General features: G+C 44.8%; 1 protein-coding gene across 1 annotated transcript in view; it reads left to right on the top strand.

Annotated features, from left to right (window-relative positions):
- The window catches only part of LOC126183928 (motor neuron and pancreas homeobox protein 1-like), a 311,998-nt gene that overhangs the window by 278,806 nt on the left and 12,749 nt on the right, over positions 1-20,443 (top strand). Inside the window, exon 3 of the mRNA XM_049926276.1 lies at positions 15,934-16,061. Coding sequence (XP_049782233.1) covers positions 15,934-16,061 — 128 coding nt within the window. The remainder of the gene's footprint in view (positions 1-15,933; positions 16,062-20,443) is intronic.

The raw sequence follows: 20,443 nt of genomic DNA, 5'->3' as shown, positions 1-20,443 counted from the left end.
CTTAACATAGACAAATGTAATGTATTGCGAATACATAGAAAGAAGGATCCTTTATTGTATGATTATATGATAGCGGAACAAACACTGGTAGCAGTTACTTCTGTAAAATATCTGGGAGTATGCGTGCGGAACGATTTGAAGTGGAATGATCATATAAAATTAATTGTTGGTAAGGCGGGTACCAGGTTGAGATTCATTGGGAGAGTCCTTAGAAAATGTAGTCCATCAACAAAGGAGGTGGCTTACAAAACACTCGTTCGACCTATACTTGAGTATTGCTCATCAGTGTGGGATCCGTACCAGATCGGGTTGACGGAGGAGATAGAGAAGGTCCAAGGAAGAGCGGCGCGTTTCGTCACAGGGTTATTTGGTAACCGTGATAGCGTTACGGAGATGTTTAACAAACTCAAGTGGCAGACTCTGCAAGAGAGGCGCTCTGCATCGCGGTGTAGCTTGCTCGCCAGGTTTCGAGAGGGTGCGTTTCTGGATGAGGTATCGAATATATTGCTTCCCCCTACTTATACCTCCCGAGGAGATCACGAATGTAAAATTAGAGAGATTAGAGCGCGCACAGAGGCTTTCAGACAGTCGTTCTTCCCGCGAACCATACGCGACTGGAACAGGAAAGGGAGATAATGACAGTGGCACGTAAAGTGCCCTCCGCCACACACCGTTGGGTGGCTTGCGGAGTATAAATGTAGATGTAGATGTATCATGCAGCGACAGTTACAGTAGGCCTATGCCTTGAAAATGATTTCCATGTGCCTGAATGCATGCATGTACGCGCCATAGCACGCTCTGTCTCACACGTTCACATCGGCCAGGCTGCACCCGAACAGTGTCAAAGGCAGCATGAATACGCTGCTCCACTGTCTCCACATCTGGAATGATCTCCTCATACACGATACTTTTGAGATGGCGCTGTAACCAGAAATTTCACGAGTTGAGATCCGGTGAACGAGAAGGCTATGCAACTGGACCCCGTTGTCCGATCCACCGACCACGGAAGACACGAATGAGATGCGTCCGGACGTTAGCGGCGAAGTGGGCTGCAGCACCATCATGTAGCCGCAAGAGTATGACATACGAGAAACAGTACAAACCTCTGGGAGGAAACCATGCATTCTGTAACTGTGGTTGCATGGTACAGCGCAGACTGCAGTCTCTGAAACAAAGTATGATTGAATAAATGGTCTCTAGCATGGAAACCGGACGTAAGTTCATAAGACCTTTTTTGTTCCGTATCCTCTCATCGATCAATCCCTAGAGTTTGTACACGGTGGAAAAATCACCCTGAGGACAAAGTGAAGGAATTTTGATACCTTGGAAGCAAAATAATGCACATCGGGCGAAGCAACTAGGATATAAGAAGCCGACTAGCACAGGTAAAGATGGAATTCCTCTCTAAAGGACACCTATTAGTATTAAATATACGCCTTAATCTTAGGAAGAAATTTCTCAGAATGTGCATGTGAGACACATGTTAGTGAAACATTGACTGTGGGAAAACCGGAAAAGAAGAGAATCGAAGAGTTTGAGATGAGGTCTTACTGAAGGACACTGAAAATTAAGTGGACTAATAAGAAAGTAAATAAAGCTGTCCTCCTCAGAATCGGCATGTAAACAAGTATGTCGAATATACCGACTAGATCAAGGTTAAAAAAAAATGGCTCTGAGCACTATGGGACTTAATTTCTGAGGTCATCAGTCCCCTAGAACTTAGAACTACTTAAATCTAACTAACCTAAGGACGTCACACACATCGATGCCCGAGGCAGGATTCGAACCTGCGACCGTAGCGGTAGCGCGGTTCCAGGCTGTAACGCCTAGAACCGCTCGGCCACTTCGGCCAGCCTAGATCAAGGGGTACGGTGATAAGACATGTGGTGATGCATAAAGGAACAGAGGGAGCCACAGAGAGCAATAATTGTAGGGGAGGACAAAGACTGGAATATATCCAACACGTACTTTAGGACGATGTGTGTACATGTTATTCTGAAATGGTTAGATTAATATGGGAGAGGAAGTCGTGGCGGACCGCATCAAAGCAGTCAGGAGACTGACAACCAAAATAAAAGTACAGTCAGTTCCACAGAAAGTGTACACCGTTATCTGTATGAAATAAAAGACACTATTATAAATATATGTTTTCATGAAAATACATGTTATTACTAATTGCACAATTACTTAATAGTTGATCCAGTCATCGCCATTAACGAGTATGGCACCTTAGCCCTCTCTCCGGTAAATCATCCACGTCTCGAACCTCTATATATCGTTTGACCCACTTCGCAACGAATGTCTTTGAGTTCTAAGAATTTTAGAAGAGCTCCATATGAAAGCTTTGGTCCCTTTGGATGATTTACAAGGAACACTGCCTCGTGACGCTTCAGACATTTTGCACTCATTTTAAACTGCAACAGACAAAACAAACCATTCAACTCTCACATTATTTACCTACACTCTATGCAAAAGTGGATTGATTACAGATTCGAGACCACAACCAGGGATGTCACTGCGGATGTTACATTTAAAATTATGACGTACACTTTCTTGTGGAACTGGCTGTATGCACCAACACGCGTCAGGCATAAAGTAGCCCGCACTGACATAGTTTGAAATGATATCTGAGAATCACGAGAGCACGCTTTAATCCGTACCGAAATTCCGAAATAACCATGTCGGTAATTATAACGTAGCCTACTGATTTCGTTTCAAAAGCCGAGACATTACACTAATGTACATATATTTAAAAAAAGTTTGACTCATTTCATTAAAATAGTTGAGAAATAGTGCAGTAATTTTTAATCACACAAGATGAGAAGAGTGTTTGTTATTTTGTCACCTAGGAAGGGGAATAACTAAAAACTAACTATAGAAAGTGATGTAGCTTTGTTTAATTTACATACAGGTGTTTTTACTGAACTGAAATCAGAAAAATCTTGTTTTCATGTATTGTTACCGTAGACGCTTCGCGAGAATTGCTAGTTATTGCTCAAATGGCTTTGAGCACTATGGGACTTAACATCTGAGGTCATCAGTCCCCTAGAACTTAGAACTACTTAAACCTAACTAACCTAAGGAGATCACACACATCCATGCCCGAGGCAGGATTCGAACCTGCGACCGTAGCGGTCGCGCGCGCTCGTTATTGTGTCCGCCGTGGACATGAGACGCACTTCGATAATCGCAGCCGCCAGCCCCATTATAGGAATTGTACAGGGGATAGGAAAAATAGTGTGAACATGTTAGTAATGAGATGACGGTCAACAACGGAGGTAATGCACGTGTCGCGCTGGAGTGTGCGTGTTCAGTACGGACTAGGCATCAGTGCATGTTGTTTACGAGTAGTGCACACTTCGTATTTGCATTCAGAGGACGAAGTTGACGCGCAATGAAAGACCTAAGAGAGTTCCAAAGAGGGCAGATTGTGGGAGCCCGATTAGCTCGTGCATCAGTATCCAAGACGTCCAAATTATTGAATGTTTCAAGAGTACCTGTTTCAACAGTCATGACAGCCGACACAAAACATGGAAAGACATCATCGTGTAAACGTAATAGTGGGCGCAAATCTAAATTAAATGACAGAGATCGTCGTACGCTAACGTGAATTCTGTCAAAACAACACAAAACTACGGCGACTAAAGTGACTGAAGGGCTCAATAGCCACCTTCGAGACGCCATATCCATCGACACTGTCCGCCGAGAACTCCATAAAGCGAGTGTTCATGGACGAGCTGCTATACCGAAACCATTAGTGACGACAACCAACGCAAATACGCGAAAACATGGTTTCAGGAGCGTAAATCCTGGACGGCTGACCAGTGGAAACACGTCATATGGTCTGACCAGTGAACGTTTTCGTTATTTCCAACATCGAGCCGGGTTTATGTTTGGAGAACGCCAAAAGAAGCCTACAATCCTGATTGCTTGATTCCAACGGTTAAGCATGGAGCTGGAAGTGTGGTGGTGTGGGCAGCCATATCATGGTATTCTGCTGGCCCATCATTACTCTCAAAGGCCGTGTTACAGCCTACGATTATGTGAACATTTTAGGTGATCAGGTGCACCCCATGATTCAAATGTTGTTCCCCAACAATGATACCATATTTCAGGGCGATAATGCACATATTCACACAGCCTGGACAGTAAAATCGTGGTATGAGGATCATGCAACTGAACTGCAGCGTCTTCCCTGGCCAGCACAATCCCCGGACTTGAACGTTGCCGCGCGGAGTGGCCGTGCGGTTTGAGGCGCCATGTCACGGACTGCGCGGCCCCTCCCGCCGGAGGTTCGAGTCCTCCCTCGGGCATGGGTGTGTGTGTTGTTCTTAGCATAAGTTAGTTTAAGTAGTGTGTAAGTCTAGGAACCGATGACCTCAGCCGTTTGGTCCCTTAGGAATTCACACACATCTGAACTTTTTTGGATTTAACGTTATAGAAAACTTGTGCGCGGTATTGGAGCGCAGACTCCGGAACAGATTTCCGCCTCCCTCGGCACTACAGGAGTTAGAAGAGGTTCTGATCGAAGAGTGGCATAACATTCCACTGGAGACTGTACAATCATTGTATGCCAGTATTCCAAGAAGAATCGCAACTGTATTACGGGCAAATGGGGGTCCAACCCCTTATTAATAAACCATTCCCAAGAAAGTATAGCCCGCATCTCGTGGTCGTGCGGTAGCGTTCTCGCTTCCCACGCCCGGGTTCCCGGGTTCGATTCCCGGCGGGGTCAGGGATTTTCTCTGCCTCGTGATGGCTGGGTGTTGTGTGCTGTCCTTAGGTTAGTTAGGTTTAAGTAGTTCTAAGTTCTAGGGGACTTATGACCACAGCAGTTGAGTCCCATAGTGCTCAGAGCCATTTGAACCAAGAAAGTATAGGCGTTCACATTATTTTGCCTACCCCCTGTAACTTAATGTAGAGTGGAAAATATGGTTACACATTTTGGCCTGCTAGTGTTCAATATTAGGCACAACTGGTGACGTGCTGGCTTGGAGTGTACGTTAAAATCCAAGAAAGAATGTTGATTAACGTGATATGCGTGTGCAGAGTCATTGTCCTCGTGGAAGGGGAACGTCAAACCTTCATCTTCTATCCTTAAAATACGTTACATTTATCTTATTAAATTCTGAAGTTATATGCGCGATGCAATGTAACTTTTACACTGATGTTGCATAATTGTTCTAGTTCACTGAATCGTTCCACATCGCCTTCTGTCTTCCTCGGGATCATTACACTCGCTCTAGTCTCGTTTTAGATGAAACAGACGCATTTCTAAATAATACTGATTCACGTAAAAATTGAATGTGAACGATAGGGGAACAAGGACGGTTACAAATTCGCTATTGGCACGAAAAGATAGGATTAAAGTACGAGGGTGAGTCAAATGAAAACCTGAAATCTGTAATAGCAAATAGAAATTTCGCACGGTTATCCTGTAACTTGGTAAGCGTGCTACAAATAGCGTGCAGAATGGCCTGTAGGTGGCAACATAGCGCAGATGCATACATACCGTCGCAGTATCAGTATACAGATGGCCGCCAGACTTGCGACTTGCACCAGGGAAGAACAGCGTTCTGTTATTCGGTTTTTGCGCAGTGAAGGTATGAAACCTATTGAAATTCATCGACATGAAGGTTCAGTACGGTGATGCATGTTTGTCACAGCAGCAAGTCTACAAATGGAGTAGGAAGTTCGCAAATAGTGTGACTTCAGTGGAAGATGCTCCTTGTCCAGGTCAGGCACAACGAGTTGTGACTACAGAACATTGCAGCAGTTGAAGCCATAGTGAAGGAAAACCGCCGAGTGACACTGAATGAATGACATTGCAGCATGTTAACAGATTAGTCATGGGTCAGCACACCACATTGTGCATGATGTACTCCCGTCTCACAAAGTGTCTGCAAGATGGGTGCCACGGCAGCTGACACCTGAAATGAGAGAACGACGTGTTGATGCTTGTGAAGAACTTCTTCGGCGCTTTGAACGAGAAGGTGATGGCTTCCTTGCAATAATCGTTATTGGGGACGGAGTTCACTTCCACGAGCCGGAAATGAAGAGAGCGAGCAACCCAGACCTTGCCCCAAGTGATTTCCATGTGTTCGGACCACTCAAAGACGCAATGGGAGGAAAGAAGTTCCGTTCTGATGAAGAGGTACGCCACGCGGTGCATGGGTGGTTGCTCGGACTACCAAAAGAATTTTTTTCTAAAGGAATTTAGGCCCTTTGTAAGCGTTGGAGGACTTGCATTGATCGTGGGGGAGATTATGTTGGAAAGTGATACAGCTTTGTAACACTTATGCACAATAAATAATATTTAAAAAATATTTAAGGTTTTCATTTGACTCAACCTCGTATCTTCGTTGAACTAAATATCAACATCGTTAGTGATTAGCTGTACGTCGAATGCCGACATTATTTCATTACCCTCATCTATCACACCGCTTGGAGTCACTAATAAACTATAGAAGTACTGGGTTATGAGACATAATTGAAGTGGTTTAATCTTACCATTTAGGTCTGTTTTCTTTTTCACAGATATTGCGGAACTTACAACTGGCCGTTTGGAAGGTCTTACGGGAACATTTAAAACAGTACCATAACGGCTTGCAATTCCGACAAGCTGTGACGCCCGATCGCAAAGGGAATCACTCTGAAATTTCCACACATAAGACATCAGTGGCATTACAGTTTGTAATAGAATATCGGAAGATGATATAGTAATGTCCAAAGCTCTTTCTCGCAACTTTATTTGGGGAAGAGTGGACATCATGAAACATGACGTTGCCCACTCCAATTCCAACTCGATGTTCATGAATTGTGAAGCATAAAACTGAGAGCAATGACAAGAACCTCCTTGCACTGACTGTGGAATGAACCAGATTACAGACCCGATACTTGTAAAATGCGGAAACAGTAAACGTTCTCTCGAACGGCGAGCAGCGATTCACGCTAAATGCTCGAACAAACAGACGATACAGTTTGTCATCTCATGTTCCTTTGCTGTGCAAACGGCAGCCGCTTGGACAGTTGACTATCTGGAAGGCAGTGCATGTTTATCTCGTTTGCTTTTGATAACGTCGCGCTTGCTACAACTAAAGTATACTTTCAACCTGTTAAAAACCGCTATCTGTATCAACCTGTCTGTCGCTTGACTAAAAGCCCGACCTTACGTGTTTCCTCATAGGATTACAGCTTACCGTCATGATTTTGTTCTACAAAAGACTCGAAATCAACAGGTTCTCAGAGTTGCTCCACCTGTTCAAATATAAAAATAAGTGCCCTTGTCATACTCATGACTGATTGCCTCTTTAATCTTGAACCATCAGTTAGCAAACGTAGTACAAAGCTATAAGTGATGTCTGTTCTGTTGGGTGTGTCCAACAGAACGGACATGTCCGACAGACAGACACCACTCGTATCTGTGATTCTGTAGGCGCTACAGATATGTGATGAAAAAGTTTCAGTACGGATGCACAACCGACATCCGAACTCCTACGGAAATCATAAATCGGCGAATAGGGGGTCGTGGCTGTGCGACGAGCGAGAAGTTGAGAATTTTGATCTGACGGAAAGCGCTTCGTGTGGCCGAGGCGGTTAAGGCAACCATTCTAGAGAAGCGGAGTATTCGGATTCGAATCCCAGTCCGGCACAAATTTCCAACTCTCGCCGTTGCGGGACAAAATCGACAGATGTAGAGGTAATATCTAGAGCACCACAGGGAAGTGTGATAGGACCGTTGCTGTTTACAATATATACAGGGTGTTACAAAAAGGTAGGGCCAAACTTTCAGGAAACATTCCTCACACACAAAGAAAGAAAATATGTTATATGGACATGTGTCCGGAAACGCTTACTTTTAGAGCTCATTTTATTACTTCTCTTCAAATCACATTAATCATGGAATGGAAACACACAGCAACAGAACGTACCAGCGTCACTTCAAACACTTTGTTACAGGAAATGTTCAAAATGTCCTCCGTTAGCGAGGAAACATGCATCCACCCTCCGTCGCATGGAATCCCTGATGCGCTGATGCAGCCCTGGAGAATGGCGTATTGTATCACAGCCGTCCACAATACGAGCACGAAGAGTCTCTACATTTGGTACCGGGGTTGCGTAGACAAGAGGTTTCAAATGCCCCCATAAATGAAAGTCAAGAGGGTTGAGGTCAGGAGAGCGTGGAGGCCATGGAATTGGTCCGCCTGTACCAATCCATCGGTCACCGAATCTGTTGTTGAGAAGCGTACGAACACTTCGACTGAAATGTGCAGGAGCTCCATCGTGCATGAACCACATGTTGTGTCGTACTTGTAAAGGCACATGTTCTAGCAGCACAAGTAGAGTATCCCGTATGAAATCATGATCAATTGCTTCGAACGTCTTCCTGTCGGGCATCTTCGTTCTGGAAATCTGTCTCGATACAAACGTACCGCGCCACGGCTATTGCCCCGTGCTAATCCATACGTCAAATGGGCATCTGCCAACTCCGCATTTGTAAACATTGCACTGACTGCAAAACCACGTTCGTGATGAACACTAACCTGTTGATGCTACGTACTGATGTGCTAGTACTGTAGAGCAATGAGTCGCATGTCAACACAAGCACCGAAGTCAACATTACCTTCCTTCAATTGGGCCAACTGGCGGTGAATCGAGGAAGTACAGTACATAGTGACGAAACTAAAATGAGCTCTAACCTGGAAATTAAGCGTTTCCGGACGCATGTCAACATAACATCTTTTCTTTATTTGTGTGTGAGGAATGTTTCCTGAAAGTTTGGCCGTACCTTTTTGTAATACCCTGTAGTTGCTGAACAGTTCAAAGAAAACTTGAGTCTCATTTCAAATAGGTACCCCACTCATGCAGTTATAGTCGGTGGTGACTTCAATCTACCCTCGATATGTTGGAAAAATTATACTTTTAAAGCCGGCGGTAGGCATAAAACGTCATCCGAAATTGTACTGAATGCTTTCTCAGAACATTATTTTGAACAATTAGTTCATGAGCCCACTCGAAGCGTAAATGGTTGCGAAAGCATACTTGACCATTTAGCAACAAATAATCCTGGACAAATAGTGAGTATTGTGACGAATACAGGGATTAGCGACCACAAGGCAGTTGCTGCTAGTCTGAATACTGTAACACCTACAAACATCAAAAAGAAACGCAAAGTATATCTATTTAAAGCAGCTGATAAAAATTATCTCAACGCCTTTTTAAGAGACAGTCTTCACTCCTTCCGATCTGATCATGTAAGTGTAGAAAAGTTGTGGAATGTTTTCAAACAGATAGTATCGACAGCAATTGAGAGATATATACCACATAAATTAATAAGTAATGGTACTGATACCCATGGTACACAAAACGGGTCAGATTGCTGTTGCAGAAGCAGCGAAAAAAGCATGCCAAATTTAAAAGAACACAAAGTCCTCAAGACTAGCAAAGTTTTACAGAAGTTCGAAATATGGCGCGTACTTCAATGCGAGATGCTTTTAATAATTTCCACAACGAAATTCTGTCTCGAAATGTGGTAGAAAACCCAAAGAGATTCTGGTCATACACAAAGCACACCAGTGGCAAGGCGCAATGAATACCTTCACTGCGCAATAACAACGGTGAAGTCACTGATGACAGTGCCACTAAAGCAGAGTTATTAAACACGGTTTTCCAAAACTCCTTCACCTAAGAAGTAAATATTCCTGAATTCCAATCAAGAACAACTGCCAAGATGAGAAACGTAGAAGTAGATATCCTCGGTGTTGCAAAAACAGCTTAAATCACTTGATAAAGGCAAGGCCTCTAGTCCAGATTGTATAGCAGTCAGGTTCCTCTCAGAATATGCTGATACAATAGCTCCATATTTATCAATTACATACAACCGCTCGCTCACAGAAAGATCCGTACCTAAAGACTGGAGAATTGCTCAAGTCACAACAATACCGAAAAAGGGACGTAGGAGTAATCCGTTGAATTATAGGCCCATATCCACGTCGATTTGCAGTGGGGTTTTGGAACATATACTATATTCGAACATTATGAAGTACCTCCAAGAAAACGATTTATTGATACATAGTCAACACGGATTCAGAAAATATCGTTCTTGTGAAACACAACTAGCTCTTTATACTCATGAAGTAATGGGTGCTGTCGACAGGGACGTCAAATTGATTCCATACTTTTAGACTTCAAAAAGGCTTTCGACACAGTTCCTCACAAGCGTCCTCTAACCAAACTGCGTGCCTATGGAATATCCCCTCAGTTGTGCGACTGGATTCGTGATTTCCTGTCAGAAAGGTCACAGTTCGTAGTAATAGACCGAAAGTCATCGAGTAAAACAGAGGTAATATCCGACGTTCCCCAAGGAAGTGTTATAGGCCCTCTATTGTTCCTGATCTGTATTAACGATATAGCAGACAATCTCAGTAGCCGTCTTAGATTGTTTGCAGATTATGCTGTCATTTACCGTCTTGTAAAGTCATCAGATGACCAAAACGAATTGCAAAATGGTTTAGATAAGATATATGTATGGTGCTAAAAGTGGCAACTGACCCTGAATAAACAAAAGTGTGAAGTTATTCACATGAGTACTAAAAGAAATCCACTAAATTTCGATTACGCGATAAGTCACACAAATCTGAAGGCTGTAAATTCAACTAAATACTTAGAGATTACAATTATAAATTACCTAAATTCGAACGATCATATAGATAATGTTGTAGGTAGAGCAAACCAAAGACTGCGATTCATTGGCAGAACACTTAGAAGGTGCAACAGGTCTACTAAAGGGGCTAATTACACCACCCTGGAGTATTGCTGTGCGGTGTGGGATCCGCATCAGGTGGGACTCACGGATGACGTCGATAAAGTACAAAGAAGGGCGGCTCGTTTTGTATTATCGTGAAATAGGGGAGATAGTGCCACAGACATGATACGTGAAATGGAGAGACAATCATTAAAAAAAGGCATTTTTCATTGGGACGGGATCTTCTCATGAAATTTCAGTCACCGATTTTCTCCTTCGATTGCGAAAACATTCTGTTGGCACCCACCTACAGAGGGAGAAATGATCATCACGATAATATAAGAGAAATCAGGGCTCGCACAGAAAAATTTAAATGCTCATTTTTCCCGCGCGCCGTCCGAGAGTGGAACGGTAGAGAGATAGCTTGAAGGTGGTTCATTGAATCCTCTGCCAGGCACTTTATTGTGAGTAGCAGAGTTATCATGTATATGTAGATGTAGCTGTAATAATTTTTTTCCTATTGCTTCTCTGCTGTAGGCCTCAAAGGCACGTTAATGCAATAAATGATGATGATGATGATGATGATGATGATGTTCAGGTCCTGTGGGACCATACCTGCCATAGCTCCTCATTCATGGAAGAAGTAGATATCTATTTGAATAAAATAATTTTGAGTGAGAGGCCGTGTCATTGTAAACACAAAAGGAACTAAATTGCCAACGTTTCGACCGACTCACTGCGGTTCCCTTCAAGGCGGTTAGTTCAAAAAATATTTTTTTTTCAAAATTACACTGGCCGTGTACGCCTACGTGCTTATAAGTCAGTACATAGTTTACAGAATGGTGATTAACAGATTTATCAACCAATGAACTATAGATTTAATAAAACACAGAAAATATGATAAACAAATAAATGACACCTTACAGAGAAAGGTCCTCAATCTGCGAAGAACTCACGAACGGAATAGGAATAAGCCACAAGAAAACATTTCGACTTTAATTAGAATACTTCGGGTTTATCGCTCAGGTTTCTTTCCCCAGTTCTTCCGGAAGTCTATTGAAAATGAAACCTAGTGACCAGTGCATACCTTTCTGTGTGCCGCTTAAGACACTGTTGTTCAAGTGCATGGCGATTTCCCGTTTAGTGTTTACTGAATGAATGTTTCAGCTTCTTGTGAAAGTGTCGGTATTGTCAACAACAAATCCTTTGGTGAGGTGTATGTGCAGAGACAGCTGAGTCAGCATTCCGAGGCGCCTGACTAACGACTCACACGAAGTTCGTGAACCGACTCCACAGAACAGTGTCACATCTCTGTTATAGGCTAAGAATATTATAGGTGAATTCAATGAGTTCCGCAAAATATAGCACTGTACGAGATAATAGAATGAAAATAAGCAAAGTAAACAAGCGTTTGCGTTTCAGTATCAGAGGCAGTGAAGATCATTTTTATTTATACTGAAGATATCAGTACATGCAGATAAATAAATAATTAATAAATAGATCTAAAAGATAAGATTTTTAAACTGAACTAGTTGTATACTTTTTTTAAAAAAAAATCTCACGAGATAGATCATGATGATTAGTGTAAAGGTAAACCAATGAAATAAAAAAACAATAAATAAATATGATATAGAGGATCCCAGAGTAATCCAGAGAGCATCACAGAGTGCCCCAGGGACCAAAAACACCAAGAAGAATTGCTTCTCGGCTTTTGACAAGATCAATATGTAGTTGTACAATAATAAACAAAGCGCGAACCTGCGCGGCGCCTCGTGCAGCAGCTAAGTCCCGTTCAAGGTCACCCGCCTAAAAGGCGACACAGCCATGCATGAAGCGCCTAGAACCGCTCAACCACAACGGCCGGCGAAAATAACTGGCCTCTGATCTGCGTACATGGTGATGGCGTTCGATAGCGACTCAGATGGTTTCCATAGGATTTACATCAGGCGAATCTGGTGGCCGAAACATCAACATAAGTTCACTGTAATGCTCCTCAAGCCACCGTAGCAAGGTTCTGCCTCCGATACACGGACGGTTATACAGCTGAAAGATGACATCGCCGTCGGGGAAGATACACTCCTGGAAATTGAAATAAGAACACCGTGAATTCATTGTCCCAGGAAGGGGAAACTTTATTGACACATTCCTGGGGTCAGATACATCACATGATCACACTGACAGAACCACAGGCACATAGACACAGGCAACAGAGCATGCACAATGTCGCCACTAGTACAGTGTATATCCACCTTTCGCAGCAATGCAGGCTGCTATTCTCCCATGGAGACTATCGTAGAGATGCTGGATGTAGTCCTGTGGAACGGCTTGCCATGCCATTTCCACCTGGCGCCTCAGTTGGACCAGCGTTCGTGCTGGACGTGCAGACCGCGTGAGACGACGCTTCATCCAGTCCCAAACATGCTCAATGGGGGACAGATCCGGAGATCTTGCTGGCCAGGGTAGTTGACTTACACCTTCTAGAGCACGTTGGGTGGCACGGGATACATGCGGACGTGCATTGTCCTGTTGGAACAGCAAGTTCCCTTGCCGGTCTAGGAATGGTAGAACGATGGGTTCGATGACGGTTTGGATGTACCGTGCACTATTCAGTGTCCCCTCGACGATCACCAGTGGTGTACGGCCAGTGTAGGAGATCGCTCCCCACACCATGATGCCGGGTGTTGGCCCTGTGTGCCTCGGTCGTATGCAGTCCTGATTGTGGCGCTCACCTGCACGGCGCCAAACACGCATACGACCATCATTGGCACCAAGGCAGAAGCGACTCTCATCGCTGAAGACGACACGTCTCCATTCGTCCCTCCATTCACGCCTGTCGCGACACCACTGGAGGCGGGCTGCACGATGTTGGGGCGTGAGCGGAAGACGGCCTAACGGTGTGCGGGACCGTAGCCCAGCTTCATGGAGACGGTTGCGAATGGTCCTCGCCGATACCCCAGGAGCAACAGTGTCCCTAATTTGCTGGGAAGTGGCGGTGCGGTCCCCTACGGCACTGCGTAGGATCCTACGGTCTTGGCGTGCATCCGTGCGTCGCTGCGGTCCGGTCCCAGGTCGACGGGCACGTGCACCTTCCGCCGACCACTGGCGACAACATCGATGTACTGTGGAGACCTCACGCCCCACGTGTTGAGCAATTCGGCGGTGCGTCCACCCGGCCTCCTGCATGCCCACTATACGCTCTCGCTCAAAGTCCGTCAACTGCACATACGGTTCACGTCCACGCTGTCGCGGCATGCTACCAGTGTTAAAGACTGCGATGGAGCTCCGTATGCCACGGCAAACTGGCTGACACTGACGGCGGCGGTGCACAAATGCTGCGCAGCTAGCGCCATTCGACGGCCAACACCGCGGTTCCTGATGTGTCCGCTGTGCCGTGCGTGTGATCATTGCTTGTACAGCCCTCTCGCAGTGTCCGGAGCAAATATGGTGGGTCTGACACACCGGTGTCAATGTGTTCTTTTTTCCATTTCCAGGAGTGTATTAAACATGAAGGGCTGCATGTGGTTCGCAGATGTAAGCGTGTCTTCGATTAGTACCACAGGTTCCATACAAGCGCAGGAGAATGTCTCCCATAGCATAGGACTGCTCCCACGGTGCCTGCGTTCGTGTCGCGCTGCACGTTTCGAGCCGCTGTTCACTTCGATGACGGCGTTTGCGGAAACGACCATAGACATAGTCTAGCAAAAATGTGATTCACCCGGAGAGCCGACACGTTTACATTCATCGACGATCAAATCCCGATAGTCCCGTGCCCATTGCAATCGTAATTGACGATGTCGCTGGGTCAACATGTGAACACGTAAGACTGGTCTGCTGTTCGTGTTCAACAGTGTACGATGAATGGTGTGCTCCGAAACGTCTTCACGTTCTGTGCAGAGTCGTGGACATTCAACCGTTTGGGGCCTAGTAGTAGATTCGCTGTCCTTGTATGTCCTTCCGGAGAAGCTCGCGACAGTAGCACGTGAAGATCCGACCAGCTTCACCGTTTTCGAGTTACGTGTTCTCAGGTTTTGTGTAATAATAATCTGCCCTTTGGTCAAAGTCGCTTACTTCAGTGGATTTTCCGACTTGTAGCCCATAGGGTGATCTCTCGTCCGCGTTTGCTCCACTTACATACGTTTCTTACCGTGTCCAACCAGGCAGCATCCAATGTCGCGATGGCCCAGTGGCCATAATGTTTTGGCTCATCAGTGTATATTTGATCGAAGTTATAAAGATCATGAAACTTCCTGCCAGATTAAAACTGTGTGCCGGGCCGAGACTCGAACTCGGGACCTTTGCCTTTCGCGGGCAAGTGCTCTACCATCTGAGCTACCCAAGCACGACTCACGCCCCGTCCTCACACCGTTACTTCTGCCAGTACCTCGTCTCCTACCTTCCAAACTTTACAGAAGCTCTCCTGCGAACCTTGCAGAACTAGGAGTCCTGAAAGAACGGATATTGCGGGGACATGGCTTAGCCACAGCCTGGGGGATGTTTCCAGAATGAGATTTTCACCCTGCAGCGGAGTGTGCGCTGATACGAAACTTGCTGGCAGATTAAAACTGTGTGCCGGACCGAGGCTCGAACTCGCGACGTTTGCCTTTCGCGGGCAAGTGCTAAAGATCACTTTGGAACACCCTGTATGTCGAGAGAAGCAAAATGCACAGAACAGAACCCTGTGGCGGTCCCCAGTTCTCACGACCCCTGTCAGATTCGAGACTTTTCCCTTTTTGTTGATACAGGAGGACAACTTTCTGCTTTCTACTTACCAGTTATGAAATTAACCATTGTTGAGCTGCCGGCCGGGGTGGCCGAGCGGATCTAGGCGCAGGTTCTAATCCTGCCTGGGGCATGGATGTGTGTGATGTCATTAGGTTAGTTAGGTTTAAGTAGTTCTAAGTTGTAGGGGACTGATGACCTTACAAGTTAAGTCCCATAGTGCTCTGAACCACTTGAACCATTGTTGAGCTAATCCCATTATATTCCAACTCACGAAAAAGAATTGCATGGTCAACACTGAAACGTGTGGTGAACGCAAATAAAAAGCGAATGGCGAGTAAAACTCTTAATTGGAGCGCCACTATTATCACTGCCTAAGCGGGACTAGCGCACGGCAGCCGATGTTTTACGTGTTAACGGAATTAAAGCAATGAGAAGGCGGTCATTTGAGAAACTCTGTCTGTTCGCAGGTGAAGATCTGGTTCCAAAACCGGCGCATGAAGTGGAAGCGCAGCAAGAAGGCGCAGCAGGAGGCGAAGCTGAAGGAAGAGTGCGAGAAGCGGAAGGCGGAGCCCGAGAGCGGCGGCGGCGGCGGAGGTGGCGGGGGCGGCGGCGGCGCGGCGGGGGCGGCGGCGGGGGCGGGGGCGGGGGCGGGCGGCGCGACGGCGGACGCGCTGCTGCAGCGCCACCAGCGCCGGCTGGCGCTGCAGGACGGCCCGGAGCCGCTGTACCGGCCGTACGTGGTGTGACGGGCGGGCCCCAGCGGACGGGGCTCCGCGCACACGGCCGATCGTATCTCCGTGTGATCTCCCTCCTTACGCTGACCGACAGCTTAGGGCTATTAACTCTAATGGTTCGTAGATATTTGCCTCAACTGCTCAGTTACCGGTTCGTCATCTATAATTAGCATTTTTGGTATTTATTTATATCGTATTTATATTATATAGCAATTTTAAGAGTCTGTAGAATACCTGAAAGTCGTGTTACTTGATCTTCAATAAAGCACTCTATAACATAAAAGTGTCGTTCTCTACTTCCTGCTCTCACCCGCACCTCTGGACTTACGTCTCCAATAAACTGTAAATAATGTCAGCAGTACGAACAACACCGAGCTTTGTCAAACATTTCATACACAGGGTGATTCTGAACAGTGAGTAGAAACTGCAGGAATACCTGCGAAGGCAAATAAGGTCTAACTGTAATCCGTCCCGGCGGAGGTTCGAGTCCTCCCTCGGGCATGGGTGTGTGTGTTTCTCCTTAGGATAATTTAGGTTAAGTAGTGTGTAAGCTTAGGGGCTGATGCCCTTAGCATTGAAGTCCCATAAGAGTTCACACACATTTCAACATTTTTTGTAATTCGTCGATTACTTCCGTTTAAAGATTTATAATTTAAGCAACATTCAGCCACAAGTATGATTTTAAGATGTTTATTTAACTCAAACCAGTATCGTTTCGGATCTATTAAAAATCCATCTTCAGATGACTGTTACAGATTTAATTTTAATTTTAATAATCAACAGCCTCAGTTGCACCGTTTACCTAGAATTTACCTAGGTTCCAGTAGGGATAACCCAACCTTCTTCAGAATAACAGTAACTACCGTTTGTTCATAGTGGTCATCGTCAAGCTAAAACTACAAATCCATAAATTATCGTCAGACTGTAAAAATTTATCTGAAACTGCCTCGGTCCCACTTCGCGACCTCGATGCGGCAGCCACGAGTGCTGTACTTGAGTTCCAGTACAGCACTCGTGGCTGCGCATCGCGGTCGCGAAGTGGACCCGAGGTAGTTTCAAATAATGACGATAATTTATGGCTGATGGTTCAGATGGCTCTGAGCACCATGGGACTTAACTTCTGAGGTCATCAGTCCCCTAGAACTTAGAACTACTTAAACCTAACTAACCTAAGGACATCACACACATCCATGCCCGAGGCAGGATTCGAACCTGCGACCGTAGCGGTCACGCGGTTCCACACTGAAGCACCTAGAACCGCTCGGCCGCTCCGGCCGGCGATAATATATGGATTTCTAATTTTAGTTTGGCGATGTCCACAATGGACAAACGGTAGTTACTGTTATTCTGAAAAAGGTTGGGTTATCCCGACTGAAACCTAGGTAAATTCTAGGTAAACGGTGCAACTGAGGCTGTTGATTATTAAAATTAATATTTATACAGTTGCTGACAGGGCCGCGAAATGTTGAAGATATTTAAGTTCTTACAGATTTTATTTCTTTCTTTCCCGCTGGGTCTCGGTTTTGAATTCATTACTAGTGTCGTGCAGCGGTGAATGTTTCAGTACGGCGAATTCGTCCCGTATCCGTGTTATTCACTATAAAGCTAACACATTTTTGTACATGTACTATGTAAGTGTTGTTTTATTCACAGCAAACCCCTATAACACAAACTACTCTATGTTTTATGGCAGCACACACGCTCAACGTTTACAAAACGTGGCCTAGCTTCACGTGGGTAACAAAAACAATAGTTTCACAGAAATCAGAATAAGAATAAATCATTTAAACTATTGTTTTTGTCATTCGTGTAGAGTCAGGCCGCGATTTGTAAATATTGAGTGTGTGCGCTGATATAAAACATAAAATGATGTATGTTAAAGCAGTTTGCAGTGAATGAAACAGCACCTAAATAGAGCATTTGAAAAAGTATGTTAATTTTATAATTAATAACACAAATACGGGATGAATTCGACGTACTGAAACATTCACCGCTATACGACACCAGTAATGAATGCAAAACGATGCTCCAGCAGGAAAGAAGGGAAAGCGATAAGAGCCATATGAAGATGGGTTTGTAATAAATCCGAAACCACTATCGGTTTGAGTTAAATAAACTCTTTTAAACCAAATTTGTGGCTGGTTTCTGCTTAAATTATAGAACTTTTAACTCTACTTCAGCCACGTCCCTGGATATGTCTACGTTGACAAGACAGCATTTTGTTTTTATTTGACACTTGTGCCTAACTACATATTAGACCAATATTTGATAACTGTTGTTCAATACAGCCCACGTGAAGGTTGATACAGAGCAAACACGAACTTCATCGACAAAATTTTAGAGGTTTATCAAGGGTATTTTGTGAGTACTTCCGTATAACAGACCCGTGGTCTCCAGTGGCTCGTTACAGAGTAATTTCGCTTCATATGAGCTCTTACCTTCACTTGTGATGCACTGAAAACATCTTCACATCAGCGTGACTGTCGACGATGTGCGCTGTGTGTCTTGTTTAGAAACAAATCTGTTCCACTTACTCACAGAACTACCCGACCATGATATTATTGAACTTCACCTCCCGCGAACGTTGTGAAAAACACGAGGTGACGAAACAGTAAAAAAGGTACAGTGGTGATTAAGGAAAGCGCGTCACACCGTGAATGATTTCAAGACAGTTGTGCATATAGTATCTAGTGGTTCAGCGTGTACTCATGAAATATCAGGATAAAAACTGACGACAATCCGACCGAAGCGACCTCATTCCTGGTGCAATATTATTGTGGTCGACTAATACTTGTTATTATTGACAACAATACTCTCCGCATTCAAGCTTGCATTCTGGGCTACTCAGTTCTGTCTCGGACCTGATTTCCCGGCAGAGTTAAATGTGCGTTAACAGTGATTCACAGCAGAATGGATAGGTTTACTGGCGAAGAGTTAGCCAACATGCATCTCGTGTATGGATTCACCCTGACGGTAGCCACATCACAGTCCTTTAGCAGACGGGGGTTGTCGCATTGCTGCATGTTTTGTATTCTACGTCCTAGTGATTGCCTATCAAAGGATTTTTCACTGCTGTGAAGGTATTTTCATAAAAAAAGGTAAATGTGGTAACAAACTGAATAAATCGTAATCGCATTATTACTCTATAACGAGTCATCGGTGACTCCGTTACCGAGCGAAGTGGCGCAGTAGTTAGCACACTGGACCCGCATTCGGGAGGACGACGGTTCAATCCCGCGTCCGGCCATCCCGATTTAGGTTTTCCGTGATTTCCCTAAATCGCTTCAGGCAAATGCCGGTTCCTTCGAGAGGGCACGGTCTGCTTCCTTCCCTAATCCAATGAGACCGATGACCTCGCAGTTTGGTCTCCTCCCCCCAAATCAACCGAATCGGAGACTCCCTTATATCAAAATACTCAGAAAATACTCTTGAACAAGCACCGAAAATTTTTTGTTGGAGTTCTGGTTCACCCTGTTTCGCTCTCTCTCTCTCTCTCTCTCGGATGGCTCACTGATTTTAACAGTACGTACAGAGATAAAATAACGATAACGTAAGATAGTCGCAGTTGTACCAAGGGAGAACTGATCAAATTACCTGACAGCTCACCACCTACAGAACTGTATGCAGCTTCACAACATCAGGTACTGAAGAATTAGCTACGCCGTGCAAGCAGGGGCTGCAGCCTCATTAAAGAGTAATTCATTTACAGTCAAGTTAAAGCAACATGTAACTCTGATGCATCAGGAAACATTTTTCTGAAGTACTAGGCAGATATCATCGTCTTAGTGCAAAGGTCTCCCCGTGATGCGTGAATTGCTTGGCTACATGTACTGGCAAAAAGTCGTAGACCGAAGGTCCATCACAGGTGTGATCTGGCATTCCAGCGCCTCTGGTTTATTTTTGGACTGAAGCTTCCTTATGGTGCAGCTTCTACAAGCAGGGTAGAAATATCGATGGAGCAAGCAACCATATACGCACGACATGTTGTTAGTCCACATACACTGCATTCCAATTCACGTGACTTAGTGTTAATTACCTATGAAAAGTAACTGTTCCTTTTTTTCGCGTATTTTGATTTTCATTCGTAGCTCCAAACATAATTCACTATTGCTGTAAGTAATAAATAAATGAGATAAAATGGGATAAATGCGTGCAGTATTAAAGTTTCGGTTAGGCCGCAGGCACTTGATAATTCCGATTTGATGCTAGCGACATGCGGAGTACGCTATGCTCACTTCAAAGA

Source organism: Schistocerca cancellata, chromosome 4 (assembly GCF_023864275.1).
Source record: "Schistocerca cancellata isolate TAMUIC-IGC-003103 chromosome 4, iqSchCanc2.1, whole genome shotgun sequence".
Classification (NCBI taxonomy): domain Eukaryota; kingdom Metazoa; phylum Arthropoda; class Insecta; order Orthoptera; family Acrididae; genus Schistocerca; species Schistocerca cancellata.
Note: the sequence above shows the minus strand (reverse complement) of the source record. Positions and strands in the feature narration are given on the sequence as shown.